Raw genomic sequence first — 23275 nt, forward strand, 5'->3', positions numbered from 1 at the left:
GATATGGACGAAGTAAAACTTGCTTTACAGTCATGAGAATTTGGGGGTAAAATGTGCCTAAATGCCAGATATCTTAATTGTCTGATATGTAGGCTTCATTTTCCATATGCAAAATATAATTTCTCTTTTCCTCCTAATGATTTTGTGGTGAAATGTGACCCACATATTTCCTGACAGGCTTTTGAGAGATTCGCCCCAAAAGGCTGGTCCCAACTCATTTAAATGATTATGTCGCCCGTCTTTCTGTTTTACCTACTTTTTATAATGGCTCCACACCAATCCATCTAATCTTTAATATAATTTTCAGTCGAAACATGTCCTTCTCATTTGGATTGATGTGTTTTCATTAGAGCCGATGCACTGTACGATCACTGAAGAATGTGGAATAAGTGAAGAAGCGCTGTATGGGTTTGTTTTTAATGCAGTACCATAGTAACATCTAGGCTGAGACTGTCTTCACTGGAATTGAGACTGACACTAATGAACCTGCGAGAATGTGTGAACATATCAGTGAATGTTTTATATGACGCGAAATAAAGAGTGATCCTTTTAAGACAAACACCCCTCAGGGGACTTTCTCCTAGCTGAATGTCACATACCTAAATTACGTGCAACCATTTTTTTCTACTCCCTTTGTTTTGCACGAGTCTTTCGGTGGGGGGTTCACTCTCTTGATCTATGATTACTGTCTCTCTTACTGCCTTTCACATTTAGTAATAGAAATGTTAATCCCAGAGGATGTAATACCAAATGAGGAATAAGCACCCTGGGTAAGCAAATCCTTAAATCCAGTTGTTTTTTGTTTTTGGGAGGGTGGGAGTGGGATTCCCCAGCAACACATGATGTGATGTGACGTATGCGAGATGTTTTGAAGAACCCTGAACTCCAAAACAAGGATTTATTGGAATTACTATACATTTTTCAATTGTGTTAGTGCTTTCTGAACCCCGTTTGTGTATATGAAACGGCATAGTTTTGATACGAGCTTGCAAATCTGTCATTTGTTAGCATAACAGAATGATTACTAATTCATTTGTGGTTAAAATTGTTTACTGCCTGTTTTACATGCAACCATAGACTGTAAATTGAAACAACATGATGGATGTTTTTACGGTCATTTAGTGTGAGATGGTGGCAGCTGCAGCCCTCTTTTACCCTCATCCGCTGGTGTGCGGTGTTGTCAATACAGGATCAGTCTGGCCTTAATTGTGTGTTAGGTGCTGTAAGCCCTGCTGAAAGAAGAAACGTCCTGTAATCAATTTGCTGATTAGTGTTTTTGGATTTTTAAGCCCCTGTCGCTCGCCGCTAGTTTGTGTCCATGGAGCACAGCTGTGATTGGGGCACTGGGTCCTCTTCCTAGTGAAGCACAAGCGCATAAGTGTACACACTTATTCTGTGATACCTCAAGGGGCTCCTGCCATTACTTTTAATTGTGACAATGAATCCACAAAAAAAAAGCTGAATTCCCCAAGGTCTCCTTTCGTAAGCCACAAGGGGGATGAAAGTGGGGGTTTGGGCTCAATCTCTCAGCAAATCAGCAGGCCTGAAAATCCAATATGTTCCTGAAGACAGTAGGCTGTACATCATTTGTCAGGTCCTGGCAGGTACTGCTTTATCAGCTGGGAGGGTTTTGGGGGGCTTGGCCTAAGATTGATTTGAAATTTTGGGGACGGATTTCAAGTTGGTGTCAGTATGGTGGAGTCCAACTTGTAAAATCGAAATGATTGATCATTAAAAATGTGTTTATTTTTTTACAATGCCATGTTAACAAAACAAAAGTGTGATCATGTAAGTGAATTTTTGTTGGGAAAAAAGGTCAATTATTTAAAGCAATGTATGAAGCACAACTTGCTAGAAGTCACTTTCAATGCAAGCAGCTTCGATCAGGGTTGCCAGGTTTTCACAACAAAACCCAGCCAATTGCTACTCAAAACTAGCCCAATTGCGTTTCGAGGTGGGTCCTCCAGTAAAAATTTGCGCTCTGGGGGTAATATATATGATTTTGGCTGGGTTTCCCTGGTAAAGTTTGCATTTTAGGGGTTTAATATCATGTTATTGGGGTCACGTAAACCTCCGGACATGAAAAACAACCCGCAGCAAGTGTTAAAGTTGCCCAGTTCCACAGGAAAACCATGGATTTGTCAACACTGGTTTCTATTGGTCAATGCTGCAAATGTGTGACCAACTCGAATCCAATGCAAAATCTGCAAGGGGAAATATTTCACCCACAAACGACATTCCCAAATGCGTGTTACTCAGTGTACTGAACCAAATGCTTGAGTGAGTGAATAATGCAATGACTTCCTGAAAAACGTTTGTTGCCGCTAATGGCCTATATCCCTATATCCCCAGTCACCGCTCTGTCTATATCACTGCCAACTCTCTGAGCGTGGCCTATACGGGATACTGTTAAAATTACTTGATAAATGTGCACACAAATAAAACAACAGGAGTGCATAATAGAAGGTGTAATGATATAATTCTATAAATAAAATGTAAACCATACTTTAATATACATGTGTATAATACATCCAAGTGCATTTCTATTTTACTATTCAGTTGTTAAAGGGATATTGCATAAATAAATTTTGTCATTAACTACTCTCCCTCATGTCATTCCAAACCCATAAGACCTTCGTTCAGCTTTCTGACCCTTAAACAACAAGGGTCCTACCACGTTCTCTCAGCGTCATAAAATTACAGTTAAACCACTGATGTCACATGGACTATTTTGTCTACCTTGTGGTAGTTCCGTTTCTGTCTATGGAGGGTCAGAAAGCTCTCCGATTTCATCAAGCATATCTTAATTTGTGTTCCGAAGATGAACGAACTACCACGTTCAACATCCAGAAAGGTAGCAAGGGGTGTCCGTGTAACATCAGTGCTTCAACCTTAGTTTTATGAGGCTGCGAGTATACTTTTTTTGTGTGCAATGAAAACAAAAATAACTTTATTGAACATTTTCTTCTCTTCCGTGTCCTTCGTTGACACGCGTTCAGGAGAGTATACTATGATGCATCGGTTTTCATTCCTCTGCTTGCAAACAAGGCGCAGCGAATCCTGCGCAAAACGGCTCCAAAGCCTGACACAGGGAAGAAGAAATAGCTGAATAAAGTTAGTTTTGTTTTCTTTGTGCACAAAAAGTATTCTCGTAGCTTCATAATATTAAGGTTGAACTATTGATGCATTTATAACACTATAGGCTTACCTGGTATTACCTTTGCATCAAATAACAAAAAAAAACTAGTGGGTGTTTCTGGCTGTGGGAGAATCTGACAATTCTCTCCGACTGCCGTTATCACTCTCTCACTAGTTTCCTGTCTTATTGAAGACAAAAACAGTGCTTTTGGATTCTTGGAACTCCGCTCAGCCAAGCAAATTCGAGGACTGGAAGTAATTTGTATAATTTTACATTAACCACTGTATTGTGTACATGAATTAACAATGAGTATATTTATACATTTCCATAAACCTAGATTAATAAATGATGTAATTTTAATTTAAAAAAGTGTAACCAATTACACATCTGTTCAGCTTGATCTTTCATTCTGTTCATCTCAAAATATGTTCTTTCTTCCGTAATCCACTACAGCTCTCCATTCTCACTCTGCCCACCCCACCTCCCACCTAAAAAAAAGTCCCAAGCTGCCCCACCCCTCCTTATCCAGTCTTCCGACACCCCAATTACAGAGGGATTCTGGGAAAATCAGAGCAGCAGAACAAAGCTCTGCAAATCAGCTCCCCTATGAACACAATATGTGATTACACTGACAGCAGAACCTGCCATGCAGGGTGCAAAGGACAAAGCTTCCTCTCACTGTACAAACCTGCCCAGAACCACAGTTCTCAGAGTTGCCTGACAGGCACATGTGCTCCATGAGTACGTTTAGACGTCCTCCTTCTCATGATGGGTTGGGTTCTAATTAAAGAAAAGCCTACGTAACATTGTTACACATAAACAATGCTTGTTTTCCCCCACCAAGCCCAACACCTACTCCTCGCTCCAATCTGACAGGCTCAGCCCGCGCTGGAAGCTCACAACAAGGTGGGAAAGCCAATTACTCGTCTCTCTTTTCCTGGCATGTCACTTCTGCTAAATCACTGAGCTAAGGAAATGCCTTCTTTTTGCAGCGTGTCTAACAGAGCCAACCCCATCCATATTTCAGCCGGCAGCACTGCCATGCTTGACAAACACTTACTCTGGTCCTCACAGGAGCGCGGCGCTGCATTGGGTCCAAGACACAATGAAGAGCAGCAGCTGTGAGGGACCCTGATGGATGGGATAGTTTGTATAAGCAGGCCCAAAGAGCATTGTTCCTATCGACCGTCTCTAACACAGTCGATCACTCTGACACAAGGTTTTCCTGGAGTTTATTGTGATTCAAATGCTGAGGTTCTAAAGAGGAGATGGAGATGTCCCATTTACACACTTTTAGGGTTGTAATTTTTTTTTTTAATTACAAATAAGTATTTATTACATTTTAAAATAACTTTTCTATTTGAATATATATATATATATATATATGTGATGTATCTGATATACAAACGCAAAAAAAATGTAAGATCTAATTTAGTCCTGTGATGGCAAAGCCATTACTCTGGTCTTCAGTGTCACATGATCCCTCAGAAATTACTCTAATATGAATTATCAATTCTGAAAACCATTTGTGGCCTTGGAATTATAAGGTTCTATCGGACATTTTTGTCAAAATTGAGTTATTCACATATTCTTATTCTGTGACAATTTACATAATTTGAGGTTTCTTTTGGAAGCTGTGAACATTGTGGGCCCTTTTTTTTTTTTAGAAAACAAAAAGGGTTCTGCAGAATCTACAGTATACTTTGAAGCTCAATATCTCAAAACTGCTCAGAATGCAGATAGAACCTTATAATTCCAAGGTGGTGAATTGTGCTGCTTTATATTTTTTCATGGGAACCACAATACATTTCTTTTACAGAATACTTAGATTGTGGTTCTTTTTAACTTTCTATTCATCAATTTATTTGCAGCAGTAAATGCTACTATTGCAAGAGTCTCATATAATGGGTTTAGCATCTACACATCTATTAATTAAAAAAATTAAATAAATACAAGCCCTTCAATGTGCAATTTCCTGATTCAAGAGGAAAAACATCACAGGAATAAAAGTTTCCCTTGAGCTAGCTGTATATCATATTAAATTTAAAAAGAGGCAAAGACGTGTTTCACACTTTATTCATAGAAAAGCACTGAAATTCAACACAAATCATATAAAATGGTAGTAGCATTACATAAATAGTAATAAATTTTTTGTTTATAGACATTAGCTCAAGAGGTTGCACAAACAAAAAGTGTTGATGAACTATACTTTTGTGGCAACAAATACTGGATACCTTTTTATAATTCAGTAGCACAAAGAGGCGACAAACACTTTCCCTTAAATTAAAACGAAACAAAATCAAACAGTAGATGAACTAGTGAACAATCTCTACCAGCGATTATTTTTTTCCTTCTAAACTCTAGGGACAGATCAAAACACTGGTACAGTTAACACATACAGACACTTAAGAGTATGGAAGAGAGAAATCAAAAGCCAGAGGAGGTTATTCTCTTTTTGCAATGCCATTGGACCAACTAGTTAGCTACAGAAAATGCTTGTTTTTTTACCTTTTTGTTTAGTTTTTTTTACTTTTTTATATGTTTTTATTGTTTTTTATTATTGAACAGTCAGCACTATTATCATTCTGAAGATGTTTTTATAAAAAAAAAAAAAAAAAACATTTTTTGTTTCTGCTTTCTCTCAGGTCCGTCCACTGAGCTCCCTGACGGAGCTGGTTGAGAAACAAGGGCTGCATAACGTGACTAACACCTTGCGGTTCGAGTGTCACAGCTGAGGCAACTATTATAAACTTTGAAAACAAACCTCTGTGAACAAAACTAACCAAAAGTGGAAACCAGCAAACCATTTAAATGAAAGTGACCAACTTTAACCAACAACAGAGAAATCTCCTCAAGATTTAGCCATTAATGAAGCATCTATCAAAGTCTCGATTAGGCAATGGTAAGTCGCAACCTCAAAACAGACCTTATTGCCCTCAAAAAGCCCCAATACAAGATAATCACGACCCTAAAGTAAGTGCACGTGTCAAAGCGAAGGAGAATAGAATGGCAGATGCCCTTCATCCTTGTTCGGGCCAGTCGAAGGTGTAGGTCCGTTTTCTCTGTGCTGTACTCCACTGACATTGGCAACACAATGTCCTGAAACACATGCAGTGCTTTCAGAGAAGACTATAAGGCTTCAAAGTAAAGAGTTGTACATAGATCAAAGGCAAAGTCCATCCAAACTCGAAGCTCGTGCAGATTACTTTACTTACAAGATACAAATGGTTGAATTTTGGGAGAGCGCCCCCACCCCCGAGCCAAACAAGGAGAAAAGACGGAGGAAGATCGGGGTGAAGAGGGCAAATCGTGAAGTGGTTCTGCATAGTCTGTTCATAAACATTTGTCCTCTCCTTTCTTCTTTACATGCTTCCTCTTGCAAAAATGTATTACAAAAAAAAATAATAAAGAGGATACAAATAAAACAGTAAATCAGAAATGTACACAGGAGCACCTGAGAAATGTTTCTGAAGTCTTTCCTCTTACTGGTCACATTCCCAGCCCAACAAATTCAAGCATCCCAAAAGAAAAACATAGTTATCATAAATAATTATAACTTTACAATTTTTTGAAATTGACACTTTCATATTTACAATATCTTAAATGCTTATGCTACTATTTTTTTCTGTTTTAAGTGATTCCCTGAGAACGGAGTTGAGCATCTCTTTTCTCGTTTTCCTTCAGATGGAAGCCGCGGAGTGCATTCTAAGTGTTCGGATCCACTGGGGCACTTGTGGAGGGCGGAGGTCATGGAATGTGGAAGATATTACGGCACAGTTTAAAGCCAGCTAATTCCTCGCTCTGCCAATATAGCTGTTTTTGTCCAATGCATCTATACAATTCACCTAATTTGTACACAATAAGTAATTTGTGATCCGAATGCGTCGTGTAGGGGATGGAATTTACTGAAGTGCTAGAACATATATATTATTACTGCTACTCAATCTCACACAAGTCTTTTTGTTTCCGTTTTCATTTCTCCACTGAGAGGTAACAGAGAAACATATATGGCTGATATTGATGGGTAAATATCTCCGTTTCGTTCAAACTCAGCAAGACCAGGAAACAGCACGGAAGAACCGAGCACACTGTCTCCCTCGCGCTGAATTTTCGAACAGAGATTAAGATAAGCCGCTAGAAACAACAGGAGAGAGGGGAGGGCTCACGTATTGTGGCTCGCTCGAGTCGTGGTTAGGAGGTTCGGCAGAGTGTAAGTTTGATGATGGTGATGTGCCCGTCTCACTCTTAAAATCAGGCCTTTTCCAGAGAGATAGAGAGAGTTAAAGCTGATCCGTAAAATACGATCGAGGTATGAAAATAACACTGTGTGCAAGTGTTTCAGGAATGACCGTTTTGATTCGAGTGTTCAAGCCCCTTCCAAAACAAACCAAAGCCTCCCCCACGCTCAATTTACCACAATAATCATTTGGTTTCTCTTTATGTGCCACTTTTACATTATCACAATATCTTGCTTAAACGAAATCAAGAACGAGCCAAACAAAACATAAATGGTCATAATTACAGTTGTTCTTCTCCCCTCCACAGGTTTGACCTGGTAGAATAATTTAGTGAACAGGAATTGTTCACAATTAAAAAACAAGACGAAAACAGATCAAAACAAATGAATAAAACTTAAAATTTCACCAAAGATGACCAAAAAAAAAAAAAAAGGAAGAATAAAATAATGCCTTAAATAAATGAAGAATGAAAGAAGAACGAGTTCCCCGCAATCAACCGAAACGTTCCCGTACCAACATCATGAGTTTCTTCTTGCCCTTATATATCTGTTTGAGGTTGTCTATAAACTGGGCGAACTGAATGTGGCCGTCTTGGGCCAAAAGAAAGGTCTCGCGTGCCTTACTAAGGAACTCAATGAACTCTCCGTAGTGGCGCGGGCTGATGTGCGTGAGGCGGGAGTGGGTGGTGTTGATGTAGGCGCTGATGGTGGCGTCCAGTAGCTGTCTCAACGGGGCTTTGTCAGTGCTCATAAGCTTGCCCGAGTTACGTCTGCCAGGGATGCCGGCCAGGCCGGGGGCCGTCATTGTGCAGCGCCGCAAAATGTCCGAGAGCACCGTGGCACAGTGAACGCTCTTGACCACCAGAGGAATGATGGCAGCCAGCTCGTTCTTGCCCAACGAGTGGCTGAGAGCACAAGCCCACAGCACGTCGTTGATGGCTGGATGGGTGTCTTGGTTGTAGGCCAGGTTCAAGTGGGTCATGGCGAGAGACGCCAGTTTGAAGGCTCGAAGGGGGTAGCCACGGTGCTCCATATAGCGGGCGATGGTGAAGAGCTGAGAGTAGGTCATGCCCGTGGAGGCGGCGTCGATGACTATCTGGTAAGCCGTCTCGAAGGCGATGTGGTCCTTCTCGCAGAGGGTGAGGGCAGAGAGGGCGCAGTTTTGGGGGTCCTTCATAGCGCACTGCAGGGCCAGGGTGCGTGCGCAGCTGGCCAGCTCCTCCCGCTGTGGGTAGTCGAGGCTCAGGCGCAGGATTGTATTGTGGGACATCACTGTGGCTGCCACTATGCTGGTCGCTTCAGTGGGGGTGAAGAGAGTGTACCAGCTCTGCAATATGCTAACCAAAGCTCTCAGACCTGCAATGAGACAAAAGAATCAATCAGAACAGAGTTTTGCTTGTGCTTCTACATGTATTTAGTAACCACATGATAAACTACCCAAGACATTCAACTTATATCCAATTTCAGGGAAGCAATTGAGAGTTTGAAGGATTAAATACACATTGGGCGTCACTTAAGTCTGTTGGAGCATGGGCAGAGGTCTGATTAATGTGCATACATGCTGGATAAAGCTGAGCTACAGTTGCATTATTTAGGTCAGTTAGTTTGAGTTTGACAAAATGGATTTCAGTCAAACTGCAGGGCTTGCATGACATTTTAAAAAGACAAAACTATTAAAGTGCATGTCAGTGTCTTAAATTAAATGAGTGTTAATTTAAACCTGGCAGAAAAAAAAATAATAATAAAAAAATCAGTTTGATACAGACCGACTTCAGTAGCACATGTGACTAACCAACGAACCATCTCCCGCCGCCTCCAGTTGAGTGTGGAAAGAGTCATCCTCATCACCTGCAGAGAAATGTCATATTGCATTAGATACACAAAAGATTAGTGTACTGGAACTAATACACGCAGTGTACATAAAAACACTGAAAACTATTAAAAATAAGACCATTATATAAAAGGTTCAAATTGTAATGATATTTCACAATATTACTGAATCTTTACTGTCTCAAATAAATGCAGTCTTGATGAATATGAGAAACTTCTGTCAAAAGCATATTCCTAAAAAACAAAATCTTACCAAGCCCAAACTTTTTTTTCTCTTTTTTTTAATGTCAAAAATTTAAACACATATGCACATTAAGTTAAACATCAGGGGCCGGTTGCACCAGCTGGACGTACACCCGGTTGTAAGACTAGGCTGGACGTAAAATGCACTTTAAGTCGTGTGTAAAATTTAAACCCGTTGCACCATCTCTGCATACTGCTACGTCTGAGACTAAATCTCACGCCCAGTCAAAGGTAGGTGTAAAGTGAAAGGTCATGATTTGCTCGGACATTATTAGTTTTTAGGATCCATGTCTGATTCATTATTACTGCAGACGTGAACTGTAATGTTTATTATGCTCTTTTCGGGCAGGATAAGCAATATCAATCGTGACGCTCCGTGTAGACTATACCACACTACTGAGGGTAATTGACCTAATAAAAAAAATATATTTCTGTACAGCATGTAATTATGCAATAAAATACTACATGTGATCTGGGATTATTAAAAGACGGTACTATTCAACATCTTGCTTGGAAGGACAGAAATGCTTGGAAATATTTCACATCTTTAATTCCATTCATTATTTGTAGCATGCCTGCCATCCAATAATCGCAGTAAGTTTTGTGCTTTGTTACTTTTAATCAGAAATAAAGTATCAGCTTTCAAATTCTGTCAGTTTTAATCACAAAATACAAACTATAAATGTGGTTTCTCAGCCACAGAAAGATAAAAACACACAATGTCACGTTAAGTCACATTTACCTCAGGAAAGACATTCATTGCCTACATAAACTCGATAGTCAGCTAGAAAAAATAACTAAAGAGAAGCATTGTATTACATTCATTATATTTTACTTGCCGCCTTCATTTTTAATGTTTGTTTGAAGAAATCTGTCATGGGAATGTGCAGGGAGACTTCAGATATAAAAGCGCGGACTTGTTTCATTGAGTAAACATTTTCTAACATGGTGCGGTGGCTTCACTTGTTACGATGTCTTGAGCTATTCAGTTTTACAGTATATTGGTAGTTGCAGCCACTGCGGCGTGAATGTCGTCTCAGCTATCACTGCGGGAGAATGTGTCAGCGTGGATGCGCATTGTCTACGCCGGGCGTAGTTGCGCCTGATCGTAGTTTTAGCTCGTGCAACAGGTGTAAATATTTATCGTAATGCTGGACGCTGCAAAGCCCAGCGTACGGTTTACACCCAGCTTTTTTACGTCTAGCTGGTGCAACTGGCCCCAGAGCACCAAAAAAGGTTTATATACATATAACCAGACGATAATGGGGCAAAAAAAAATCTCACTCTGGGCTCATTAAAAAATTTAGGGTGACCTCAACTTGATTACAACATGCATACTTGGTGTAGGATCACGCATGTGAACACACTCACTGATGAACGAAATAAACCAGACACCACATAAGGATAAATTTAGATTTACCTGAAGGCCGAGCTCCAGCGCTACATTGAGCAATGTGATGTCAGGAGGGTTATCTGCAGGAGTAGCGATCTTAAAAGCATCCTGGGCCAGTTTGAAGATGAGGGAAGAGGAGTGGATGTGCTTCTGAATGGCCTCCAAAACAGTCCGCAATCTCAACATGTCACCTAAGACACAACACAGACTTCTCTTAGCTAAACTTATTTAAACCTCACATGACTTGTCGCGAGCGATCGTGTGTGTAGCGCTTACCCTTAGCAGCAGTAAGCATGGTGGAGGCCAGTTCACACTGCTGAGACTCCAGGTGGCCCAGTGTGAACCAGCGTGGATATCTGCTGGGCACTATGGAGATGCCATGGTGAGGGTGTCCTACATCACCTGAGGGAGCTGTGGACTCCAGCACTGGAAGCCTGCAGTGAACATGATTATTCTGGATTAGTCACATTATATAAGACTCTAGTTATTAGCATAGCCTATAACAAGACTGACCTATAAGCTTAACTTTCTGTTGCTATGCGCTGTTTTCTATACTAAGTTTACCCAGACATGATTAGCAGGATACTGTGTGCTATTTTCTGCTAGCTCTGTCTGATGACAAGTGATTAGAAATAGCGCTCTATGCTCTGCTACTCCTGCCTGAGAAAACATTAGACCACACCAGCTCAGACTCACAGAAGGTGCGCAGAGGGAGCAGTGCTATTGATTGTGTATTAGTGAGGACTGTGATGAGCTAGACTTGGATAATGATGCCTCAGTGCAGATATACAGTAATAAGGTCCCACAGAGGCCTTATATGGCTGGAGTCAGTAAGGGTAACATCACGTGGTGATTTAGTCTAATGTGAAGAAATGTGCTCAATAAATAAAGGTGAAAACAATGCACGCATTTCAACATGATAAACATGACAGAGAAGAATCTCCAACACTCTTTTGCAAGTTGCTGCATGATCGTGTGACTTATAAATGCAAGTTTTCTTTCCAGTTCTGATGTACACTACTGTTAACAGTAGTAATGTTTAGCTTAGTATGTCTAAATTGCTCAAAACTGACACTTTTCACCATTGATCATAATAAGAGCAGCAAATCAGCATATTATAATTACTTCTAAAGGATAATGTGCAGAAATTTTTGCTTTAAAATCAAATAAATTACATTTCACAATTAATTAAAATAGAAAAAGCCTGCAACTTACTAGCAAGTAGCAAATGGCTGATGTAAATAAATTCTGTAGTTTATTTTTTCCTTATTTAAAATTGTAACAATATTTCACAATAATGTTTAACTGCATGTTTAATCAAACACATACAGCCTTGGTGAGCATAACAGACTTTAAAATCATAAAAAATCTTTGAAAGAGATTTGAGTGGGGCTTTACAAAGGGCTCATCCCTCTTTTTTTCTTTTTTTTTTTAAAGAAAAAATAAACTACAGAATTTATTTACATCACAGCCATTTGCTACTTGCTAGTAAGTTGTAGTTGTTTTAGGGGGAGGGACATTCTCATCCTAGAGAGAATTTGATTGGACATCAGTACAGTACAGGATGAGTCGACATCCTGTTTTGGTCTGTTTTCCCACATTAGACAGACTGAGGCGCTAAAAGTGAATTTTGTAAACAATTAGGATATTAGAATATATAAAAACCCCATAGCTAATACACATGGACTTTAGATGGAGAGAAAAAGAGTCTCACCTCATTGCACGAAGGCCCAGTTTGTACGCCAGGTCTGTGCCATGCGGCAGGAGGGCGGTGAAGAGGTACTTGGCAAATGTGTGCATGGGAACGCTCTCTCTGTGGATGACCTCCCCCAGACCACTGAAGGGACCACCTGGACATACAGAGAGAGACAGAGAACAGCACATCAGAACTGCGCTGTCCGTCATATCAGATTGCAGAGTTGAGTCAGGCTTGATGGACAGGAGGCTGTTGAGTCAGTGAGGGCAAACACAGCAAGTGAGAGAGAGAAATCTGAGTGGAGTGTATCGCTGGGATGGCTGGGGAGGACGATGAGAAGGCAAACAGGCGGCAAGGCCTCATGGGCTTTGACAGAGTCTGTCCTCCCTAGTAGCAGCGCAGATGTCTGCTCTAAGGTTACACCGCATGTCAGTGGGAGGCTCAGATGCAGGGTGGCCTGTTTTGGGAAAGGGAGTTGGGGACACTGCAGAGGCCAGCCTGCAGATCTTTTTACAGGCATCGCGCTCCCTCACTCTCACACACACACACACATATATCCAGGCTAGAGATAGAGGAGGAAAAGATAAAAGTAGACAGCGATCCACATGGGGGAAAAAGGTTGTGGGAAAAGCAAGTGAACAGTAAGGGGAGGAAACAGCTCAACACAGGGAGGATAGGGCCTACAGGGTGATGACAAGAGCAAAGGGTTGAAAAGTAGACATGATATTGAGAACAAAGAGTTTGTACCTTCTAAAAGGAGGATGGCTTGTTTGCGGAGTGTCTGCACTAATACATCATCCAGCTCCATCTCTTGAAGCTTGGCCACGATCTGCTCCTCGTTCCGGCACACCTTGTCCTGGGCGTACAGGCCCTCGGGCATTAGCCGCTGCTGCCCCATACCCATCAGCGCCACCTCTAGCGCCAGCGCCAGGTACGACTCCCCACCATCTGGACATCCCCACACCGGCACATGCTGGTACACTGGAGGCTTGGGCTCACCCGAATCTATTTGGACACAAAGTGGTGTTTGTCAATGTCAGTTTATAGCTTGTTGAATATGTTCTTTTTGTAAAGAAAAAGCAATAAAGACATTTTAGGAAATAAGGCAAGTACATATAGACTACGATTCAAAAGTTTGGGGACGGTACGTTTTTTAAAATGAAAGAAGTCTCTAATGCTCACTAAGGCTGCATATATTTATCTGATCAAATGTACAGTAAAACTAATATTGTGAAATATTACATTTTGACTACATTTTTACTCTTACTACAAAAAAGTGTTCTATTTCAATTCATTTTAAAATTTAATTTATTAATGAGATAGCAAAGCTTCAGTGTCACGTGATTCTTGAGAAGTCATTCTAATATGCTGATCTGGTGGTCAAGTTAAATTCCTTAACAGTGATGAAAAATAAGCTGCTTAATATTTTTGATCCTTTTTTCAGAATTCTTTGATGAATAGCTGGTTCAAAAGAACAGCATTTATTTGAATTGTTTATTAAAAAAATAAATCATTACTGTTACAATTTTTAATCAATTTAATGCATCCTCCTAGCTGAATAAAAGTATTTCTTTCAAAAATAAATAAATAAAAGCTCTCACTGACCCCAATCTTAGGTTACATATAAAACACCACAGAATAAGTCATCTGTATCAATGTCTAAGGATATCTGCATGAAAACTGAGGAAAAACACCATCTGTTTGGTAAGAATTTAGACCCTCATCACCAGCTCACTTAAATCCCCCTGGCAAATTTATCCTGTTGGCCAATCCTGTTTGTACAGTGGGCAACAGACAGGGATCAATGGGTTCACCGCCATCTTGCTACACTGGAAAACAAGAGCTCTACTGGTATCTCACAATCATCCCACACAAAACAATTGAACCAAGTTACAGTGTCGTATCAAGTGATTCGATTTACAGTGAACCACCTTAGTAAAGCAGAGGGGTTAGAAAGAGCATTGTTTTGGCTTTCCACACTGCTGCTGCCGCTACAGCTGCTGTTGCTGGTCCTGCTAAGCTAAGATCCTGACCTTCGGACATTCTGATTGGATAAAACCAAGAGTCCGCCCCCATCCCAGCACATGCCAGATGTTTCCAACTGTGCAACAGAGTAAAACAAAGGAGCTATGCTCTCTAGCACACAAACAAACATACAGTGTAATGCACAACAGGCGCACACACAATAAGCCAACACGACCGCTACAGCGCCGTGGCCAAAAGGGGCGCGCTACGACGGGACAAGCACACAGATATGCACAAACTCTTCCAAGTCACAGTACCATTTGCCAGTATTATTCAGGCACACAATGCCTCTCTGTGGGTTCCTCACTACAGGAATACAATGGCCGACACTTTCCATTGGCCTGAGCTGGGAGGGATGTATGGAATGCAAATGCTGATTGATTTTATACGTTTTACACCACTGAGTGGGCAGAATGACCTTTCTGATACAATGGCACCCCTTAACACTGCTCAGAAAAGGAAGGCAATTGTAAAGAGCGAGGAGATGGGGCTCCAGCAGACTCAATGAAGCTCTCAAAGACACAGGCCAGTTGCTGAGCGAGGAACCGAATAATGCCCAAAGCGTCTCGGAGAGTCGTAAAAGGACAGAAGCCCAATGACAGCCTATAATTGTGTACCTCCGGTATCCATGGTATTGTCATCCTCCACTCGACATGTCTCTGTGAGGGTGGCGAAAAGGCAGCCAATGGGGTCGAGGGGGTGGCCCACCCAGCCCTCCAGATTGGTGGTGTTGGTCATTCCCCTCTGCAGCAGTTCTGAGGACACACCGAGAGATATTTACTTGCATTAGGAACATATGCAGCATCAACATCTCAATACTTAAATTACCATGAAACAAATACTCTTTAATTTTAAAAGCACACATGGCTGTTCATAAAATTTCTGTTAAAAAATTCTGATTAACAAGAATGAATTTGTCATGCGCACTTGGAGTATGACCATGTTATGCAAAGCAGATCAATGTGTGTTACCTTTCTTCTGATGCTTGTATATGTCTAATTGCCGTTGCTGTTGTAGCCGGAGGGTGTTGATTATGGCAACAGCCAGTCGCAAGGCTTCTCTGGGGTAACCATGCGAACGCAGAGCATCCACCCTGGCGCATGCTGTAGGCACGTGATCTGGAATGAGTCACATAACAGTATAAACATGGTGGGGCTCCTTTCAGATGGGACGGTTTCAATATTAGACAAAATTGTTATGGAAGCTAATGCAGAAGAGAAATCAGACAGATTACGACACACAGCAGGAAGTGTCTTATTGAGAGTGACATTTCCTCTCAGACTTATAGTGGAAGTGAAGTCAAGTTTACATTATTTAGTAAAGTGATTTCAACTTTAATTAAATAATATATATAATGATTTGGGCGAACATAGACGCATTTATGTAGATCGGTGATCGGCGCATTCACTTCAAAGCGAAAGTAACGAATCCTCTGCATCTTCAGCGGCTCAGATGTCGGGAGTAAATGACGACTGCTATATTCATAATTACATCCAACAACTAAACACTTGAATCGCTTAATCAGAGACATCTTGTCTTCCCCTGCACCGGAGGCGTACAGCTCTCAGCTCACTCGGGGCAGGTCTAAGGTAAGACAGCCTTGTCAATCAACTACCGTTGGGAGGAGTCTGAACAGAACTACGTCATTCTGACAGGAATCTCAGAACAGCCTGAGATTTGGATTTTGAACCCTGCCGCCACGAGCTCATGCAGTGCTGTTTGAATGCATGCAATTCATGCGTGTTTTAGAAAACATAACATTCTGCAGTTTAATTATAAATCATTTGAGGCCATTGCGCGATCATAGTAACCAGCAACAACCACCCCTTCCTCTTCTCATCGGAGATATGAGATGCAGCGCTAAGCAGTCTCTTGCTGTCGGTGCTTCGTGCTTGTAATAATTTTTGCATCCCTAATTCTTATAGAATTGGAGTGATTATTAAAGCTTTATAGTGGTGTGATTGTGCCTTTATTGTTCAGAGTCTGCTGTAGGAAAAACTTGTATTGACTGGCTGCTCTGAACATAATCAACATGGACAAACATAGCTTGAAATGCCTGAGAAGTATGTAAATATGTACCTAGCCACAGTGGCAGGCCCTGTGGGTTGAAGAGCAGGCTCTCTCCCTCTCTCTGGTAGGCCGGGGACATGTAGAAGTCACTACTGATGATTCTCTGCAAGTGACTATCCTGCCAGTGCAGGTCACAGGCCTCCATTGCTCTCGTGAACACCGTTCTTCTAGGCCGGGCCAGTGAGTCTACGCAGAGTAAAACACAGTTATGTGAGGAACAGACATTGAGATAAGTGGATAATTTCAGCTTTGGATCAACTGATCAGAGGCTTACCCTGAGCCAGGTTGCTCTGTGGCAGAGCGTTGGTGATGTTGGGCAGCTCGCTGCCGTAATTACCATCCTCTAGAGGGCAGATGTCCATGTCTCCCCATTTCTTCAGCTGTCTCAGCCAGCCGCTCTTCTCTTCACTTTTACAGTGCGGGTTCAGCACGATACACACCCACAACGCACCTGCAAACCCACAGCACACAGCCATCTTTATAACTGAAGTGTGGCTTATAAATGAGCGAGGGAGAAACTAAAAAACAAGGTAAAATGAGCATAAAAGGACAAAGAAAGGAGATTTTAGGTTGCCACTTTTCCCATTTTTATACACTTTTTAACTGGTTTAGCTTTGAACGCAGCTTTTGATCTTCTCCTAAATGTGAAATGGAAAATAGGCGCATTTAATAGATGAGGCTCTAGCGCATCAACGTCAAACACTGGCACTGGGGAGCATATGAAATTTGGCAGGTGTAGGGTTGTCTGGTGGGCTCGTGTAACTGGCGATGCCTTTTTGTATCTAGGTAACAGATGGCTGGCCTGCGTCTTTTTCCATTGCTGTCATGTACACGCAGCCCTGATTGGCCAAATTGCTGAGCTCCGGCCAATCAGCATGGCTGTCAACTAAAACACTGAACTGTCTTGCACATTTATTAGACGCTCCGGTCACAGTGATGCGCCTGCTCTTGCAAAATCAGAATGCACGGTCAACCCAGCAGGTGCGCCTTGTTTACAGCTACAACCGTTTCGAAGGAAAAGGAAGCCAGAGACGCAGCTCTCAAATGAGCCTCTTCAGGATATTCTCTCATCAACCTCTTTAAATGGCCCGATCAATAGGAGGCAGCTTTAAAGCTCATTGATCCTGGCCCTTTCTTGCCATCCCGATAGATGCGGGCGGCTGGTTCCTCTGCATGTGCCTGCAGACTAAGTCGTGCACTGATCCACTTGCCCTGACTGAACTGCTGCAGGTCAGATGGTGCACATGCACAAATGTGCTTAAGGCTAAGGATATTGAACCAAGGAGCAGAAGAGTAAGTACTAATGATTAAGGTTTACAGAAGAAGGATGAGGATTGGTTAATTGTGCTACGTTGCTCAATAAATGTGATTTGGCCTAGTAGGACATGTTCCTGGATCATCATGTGTTGTTGATAAAGGAACCACATCCTATTAAACAGCCATGGGCCAAACCTTCCATCTAACCTCTAAAATCTCTGATTGGTTGATAAGAATGTTGTTACAGAACAAACAAGGATGATGATTGAGAAACATGCCATACAGGTTAAGAAAAAAAAAACTCACCCAGCTCGTCCCAGAGTTGTCGGCATTTGTCGGTCATGCCTGTGCCCTGTTGTCGCCACAGAGATAGGCGCGGGTCAGCCATGAACTGCTCCGTGATGAGCGTGAGCATCCGTGCCCCGTTTGAGTCGCGCATCCTCAGCATTTCCCTCACCTGCACAAAAATCCTGGTTTAACCTCATGCATCACGTGCAGGACTAACACGCACCTGTATCTAACATAAATCAGCATCATATTTTGAAGAGAAAAGCCAGTAATTAGTACATAAAACAGGGAAAACAGCACAAGAGTTTTAGCTGAAAAGACTATGATATCAGAATGCTTGTGTCTGTGTCTAAGCACTATATTCAGCATCAATATCAAAGGCTGTAGTGCAGTCCTTCAAATCTTCAGATAGCAGACAGGTAAAGCAATGAACTGCACTGGCTATTGAAAATAAGAGGCAGCTTGACATTTAATTAAAATACATTGATTTAAATGGGCCTCCTAGGATTTCATGGGCCCATAATTCACCATAATAGCACAATTCGCACTGAGCATTTCACACACAGAAAGCAAGAGCGTCTCACCTTGGCAAACATGGAGTTGAGCTGCTTGCCTGAGCCATAATATCCTCCCTGAGAGAGGAACTGCTTGACCTGTTCCCTCACTTGCTCCTCGTCCAGGTGCCAGCAGTTCTCATCATCAATGCTGGCCCCTGCTGTGGGATCCGGGGCCCCTGGGAGAGAAATACACCCGGTTAACTTTGGATACTTTCAGCAATAACATACATCATTTATCGGCAAAAAAACAGACTGGAAGCTTGGGTTACAAGCTTATGCAATTCAACAATAGACAGAAAAAAAATCTGCTTGTACACATTAACACTTTGAAAAACAGCAGCTCCTGAGCCCGTTTACTCTAAACCACAATTGAAATCAATAATATCCCTTCCTTTTGGCAGAATACCCTTCTTTTTTTTCACCATTACAAACTGATAATACCACTGAGGTGAGTAGCTGATCCTTAAAAGATTGCTTCCCATGGCCACTATGATTTGCAAAAGAAAAAAAGGGTAGAAAAGCCAAATGCATTAGAGGCAATCACTTTATCTGAGGAAGGTCTTACTGTATTTCCAATATGTCGATGCACTTTAGGTTTACACCCCACTGATTTTGCATTGCTTGCATGTTTCCCTGTCCTTGGCATGTGTTATATGATAAGAAGATCCATCTTGAGTTAGAGATTAGCTCTTAAAAGTCTTGGACTTAGGGGAGCAATAATAACTTTCCTACTGTAGATTATCATCAGCGTGTGACATAAGCATTGGTGTTATATACTACGTCCATATCTACAATGTACAGGATATCTATGTAGCCAGCTGTGCTGGATATAAAGTGCTTTGAAATAAGAGCACTTGTTGTAATGCTTTAGATTGTGGTAGGCTGTAACCCTGTTCAGCATAATAGTAATTTTTTTGTGTACTTAATGCCTTTATAATGGCTGCAATGGGCTAGTGAGGTGCAAACAGCTATACACAGAAGGTGCTGTGTGTCCTTGTATAAGTAGGCCTCCAGCTTAGGTGTCCTTTTGCACTTTTGATCCAACATCTTGGCAGGTTAACACATTCTGCACATTCCGGATTCAAAGTGTAGCCACTGATTAAACATTGATAAGGGGCTTCTGTCTGACCCCTTCATTCATATTTAAAACAAGGTCAGAGGGCAAGAGGATGGACTTCCTGGTTTCGGAGGCTCCTTGGATAAACGATCAGGAAGAGGTGGTATTTATTTTTGCACAATGTGTTGAATAAAGCTTTCAAAAGGGTGGAAACGTGACTCTCCGTTTATGCTGCTCACCATGTACTTGGTTGATCTCAGAGTTGGAGGACAGGATTTCATCTGCCAGTTTTTGGGCGGTGGGCAGCACTTCCGTGTGGTGAGCTGTGATAAGGTACTGCACCAGCTTTTGCAGCTGGTCTCTGTTCATCTGGAAGAGTGTCTCTGAGATGGGCAGCCGCAGTTTGACTTGCTCGGGTTTGCGGATGCGGTATAAGGACAGCGCCACCACGTGCGCGCAATAGAATATGTCTCGGTTGCCACAGCCACATGTTACTGACGTGATCTTACAGCGGTCGAAGCTGATGGCCACCTTATGTGTCGTCTCTGGCTCGGATTGCGTTGCCGGCTCTGTGACTGTGCCACTGAGGTGAAAACCTGCATAGGAAGAAGCAGAGAGAAAAAGTTGAAGTTAATAATGACATCTGATGTATTTGAGTAGCATATGTCTTTCACTGGTCCTAAACAATTCTCTTGCTAACTGCGTGAACGTAAATGGATCTGGAGGTTGTAAGTCAAGATTGGTAACCAGGAATGGCTAAAGGCAAATTAGGTTGCTACCAAATCCACATCTGATTGTTTGACTGTACAAGAGACTAGTTTGGTAGCTAGTGGTTACCAAACTGCAAGATATGTGAGACGCTATCCAATTGCAGAGTGCTGTCTCCAAATTCTAGTAGATCGTGCTACAGTAGAGCCCTATAGGAAATTGGTCTTTAAAATGTTATTAAAAGTCCATAACTTTACTCAAAATTCCCAATATATATGAAGATACCTTAAGCCTTTTTTTTTATTAGACAATGATTTGGTCTGCAACGTCTTAGAGAACCAAAGAACTAAAAGCATGACGGAAGAAAGAGGAGGGCTCATTCTTCACTTTGACTTTTAAATTATTAATAATGGAAGCCAAAGGAAGGGGGTTGGGGGACTAGAATTACTGGATCACTCTAAACCATTACAATAGAGCCATTCATCACAATGCCCAGGAAACTACATGGATTCAGAGATCATTTGAATCTCAAATCTCTATGCACGCTTACAAGTGACAGAATCAGGATCCCATGTATCCTTGCAGAGTCAACAGCTGAAATGATTCAAGGAACAGGCTGTTGACAGGAATAGGCAGGGTAAGTCTCATTCGTTACCACCCCATATGCCCAGAAATGTGTCCAGCTGACGAATAAAACCTCCGTGACCAGAACAAACTACACCAGAGCTAAGAGGTGTCTTTACATGCGCCCACATGTATACACACATGCGCAGGGAAACAGACAACCACACACATCACAATTAATTCTAGGGTTCGGCTGGTGCGACAGGGGTGCCTAATAAACATGAGCAAAGCCGGCTGTTCCCTTGCCAAATCCCACAAAAGGCTTTTCCAGACGAGTTCTTCTGAGAAGTCGGCCCCCTCCTCAGCCCTGAGATTTTGGAGAAAAGAAATCCGACGTCCAATTTACTGCCAAACCCTTTCAGGCACAGCCAACACAACAGAGCCATCTGATTAAGGGGAGTTTATGGTGATGTCTGTTTTTATTTTGATAAAAGACAGAAAAGGAGAGGGAGTGCCCCTATGTGTTGCAAATTACTTTTGGCACAATGCAGAGTTCAAAGTGAATTTGTTTAGAGAGACAAATGTCCACAGGAGTGTGTAAGAAGGGAGTGCATTTATAAGGTTAATTTTTCTTTTAAGGACTACGGCAAAAATGATCAATGCGTTTTCATGTGCCACAACTGACATTTCTTAATGAAGCCTGTGCAGCTCTGAGGCATCGATTGCGAGCGTGCTATAAGACTGATCCTGTTTGAAAACATGACGTATGAAAGGGTTTTATGGTAAAAAAAAATTTGGGGGCAAAAACTTCAAACATGTGTTAGGCCTAATGCACGTTTGCAAGGCAAACAATGGATCATCTTGCTTACCATGCAAAGACTAAATTGTTTTACATTTCAAAAATGCCCTAGGCAATGAGGGCGCCTTCATGTGAACCTTTGCATTATCAGATCGTGCATTATCTTGGACTGCAAAAACTACAGTTAAGACTAAACAGGCCTGAATTTGAACAGGCGATCACCATCAGTTTGCTTGATCTTTCCAACAGCCGAGTCACATTAGTCACATGAAGGACACATCCCACCCAGTATCAAATGGAACCGAGCGAGCCTCCCTACAATGATAATGTTTAACGGTAATGGTGGCTGAAATAAGTACATTTCCCAGCTGCTTTTAAGAGGAGTCATTCTGCTGTCCTGTGCTATCCGAGTCCACTCCTCCCAATGTGTCATCCTTTATGAGATACAGAATCAGCTTTTGTAGAGGGAAGACTTGGGGCTTTTTTGTTCATAATAAAGAGTAAGAGACAGAAAAACAGGGAAATATAAAATAGAGAGAATAAGAGTCTCATTCATGTCCACAGTACAAACGGTCACACTTATACACTGTAATTGAATGCTCACATTTCAGGTTTTGTTTAAATATTATAATAGTACCAATAATAACAACAACAACAACAGCCTTAGGCCCCGTTTACACCAGTGCATTTTCGTTTTAAAACGGCATTTTAGAATGAAAATGATCCCCGTTTACACTGGCGTTTTTGCTGCGTTTCAGAAACAATCTCAGTCTACACTACACAACCAAAACCGCATGTCACATGACCATTCATGCAGGTACAACCATCGATATAGACAGGTAGATGCCCTATTATTTAGATGGCGAATGCGTCTGCATGCTTGGAGCGGTCGAATGGGGAATCTACCTATACATATCTATGGGTACAACAATGAGCATGATGTTATCGTTTACACGGTTGTCAAGGATAGGCAGAGCGAACAAGCCATCGTTTTCAAAAGTCACGGTTTAGGTCCGCAGGGCTCCAGACAAAAAAAATCGAGTAAGGAGCCATTGGCTCCTATAAAAGAAAAACTTAGGCGCCAAATTATTTTTTTAGGTGCCACAGAATAAAAGTGGTTTATTTTATTATTATCATTTTATTTTTCCCCCCTATTTTAACATTTCAATCATTTTGTCATGCGTTTATGTCTTATCTTTTCTAGGCTTTATCAGCATTTTAATCCATCTTGTAGATGATCAGGTCGACCGGGGGACTAAGGTTCACTTAAAGTGTGAATTAAATGTCTTTTACAACTTGAAATATACAGTCACAAAGAATTGTTTGTTACACAGAATCTGTACCAATATCATGGACCATAAGCATCACTTGGCAACTGAGTGCAGTGCATCCTATAAATGTTGTCACGTCTT

The 23275-nt window shown here is 41.6% G+C and overlaps 1 protein-coding gene across 1 annotated transcript in view; it reads right to left on the reverse strand.

Annotated features, from left to right (window-relative positions):
• Positions 1–5198: 5198 nt before the first annotated feature.
• LOC306881448 (zinc finger SWIM domain-containing protein 5-like) overlaps positions 5199–23275 on the reverse strand; it is a 48353-nt gene continuing 30276 nt past the window's right edge. Inside the window, exons 2-14 of the mRNA XM_079435555.1 lie at positions 20032–20388; positions 18763–18911; positions 18197–18347; positions 16908–17084; positions 16643–16819; positions 15535–15681; positions 15181–15318; positions 13286–13543; positions 12557–12692; positions 11119–11276; positions 10870–11033; positions 9143–9224; positions 5199–8732 (exon numbers count right to left, since the gene is read on the reverse strand). Coding sequence (XP_079291681.1) covers positions 7870–8732; positions 9143–9224; positions 10870–11033; positions 11119–11276; positions 12557–12692; positions 13286–13543; positions 15181–15318; positions 15535–15681; positions 16643–16819; positions 16908–17084; positions 18197–18347; positions 18763–18911; positions 20032–20388 — 2957 coding nt within the window. The 3' untranslated portion in view covers positions 5199–7869. The remainder of the gene's footprint in view (positions 8733–9142; positions 9225–10869; positions 11034–11118; positions 11277–12556; positions 12693–13285; positions 13544–15180; positions 15319–15534; positions 15682–16642; positions 16820–16907; positions 17085–18196; positions 18348–18762; positions 18912–20031; positions 20389–23275) is intronic.

Source organism: Barbus barbus, assembly GCF_936440315.1.
Source record: "Barbus barbus genome assembly, chromosome: 15".
Classification (NCBI taxonomy): domain Eukaryota; kingdom Metazoa; phylum Chordata; class Actinopteri; order Cypriniformes; family Cyprinidae; genus Barbus; species Barbus barbus.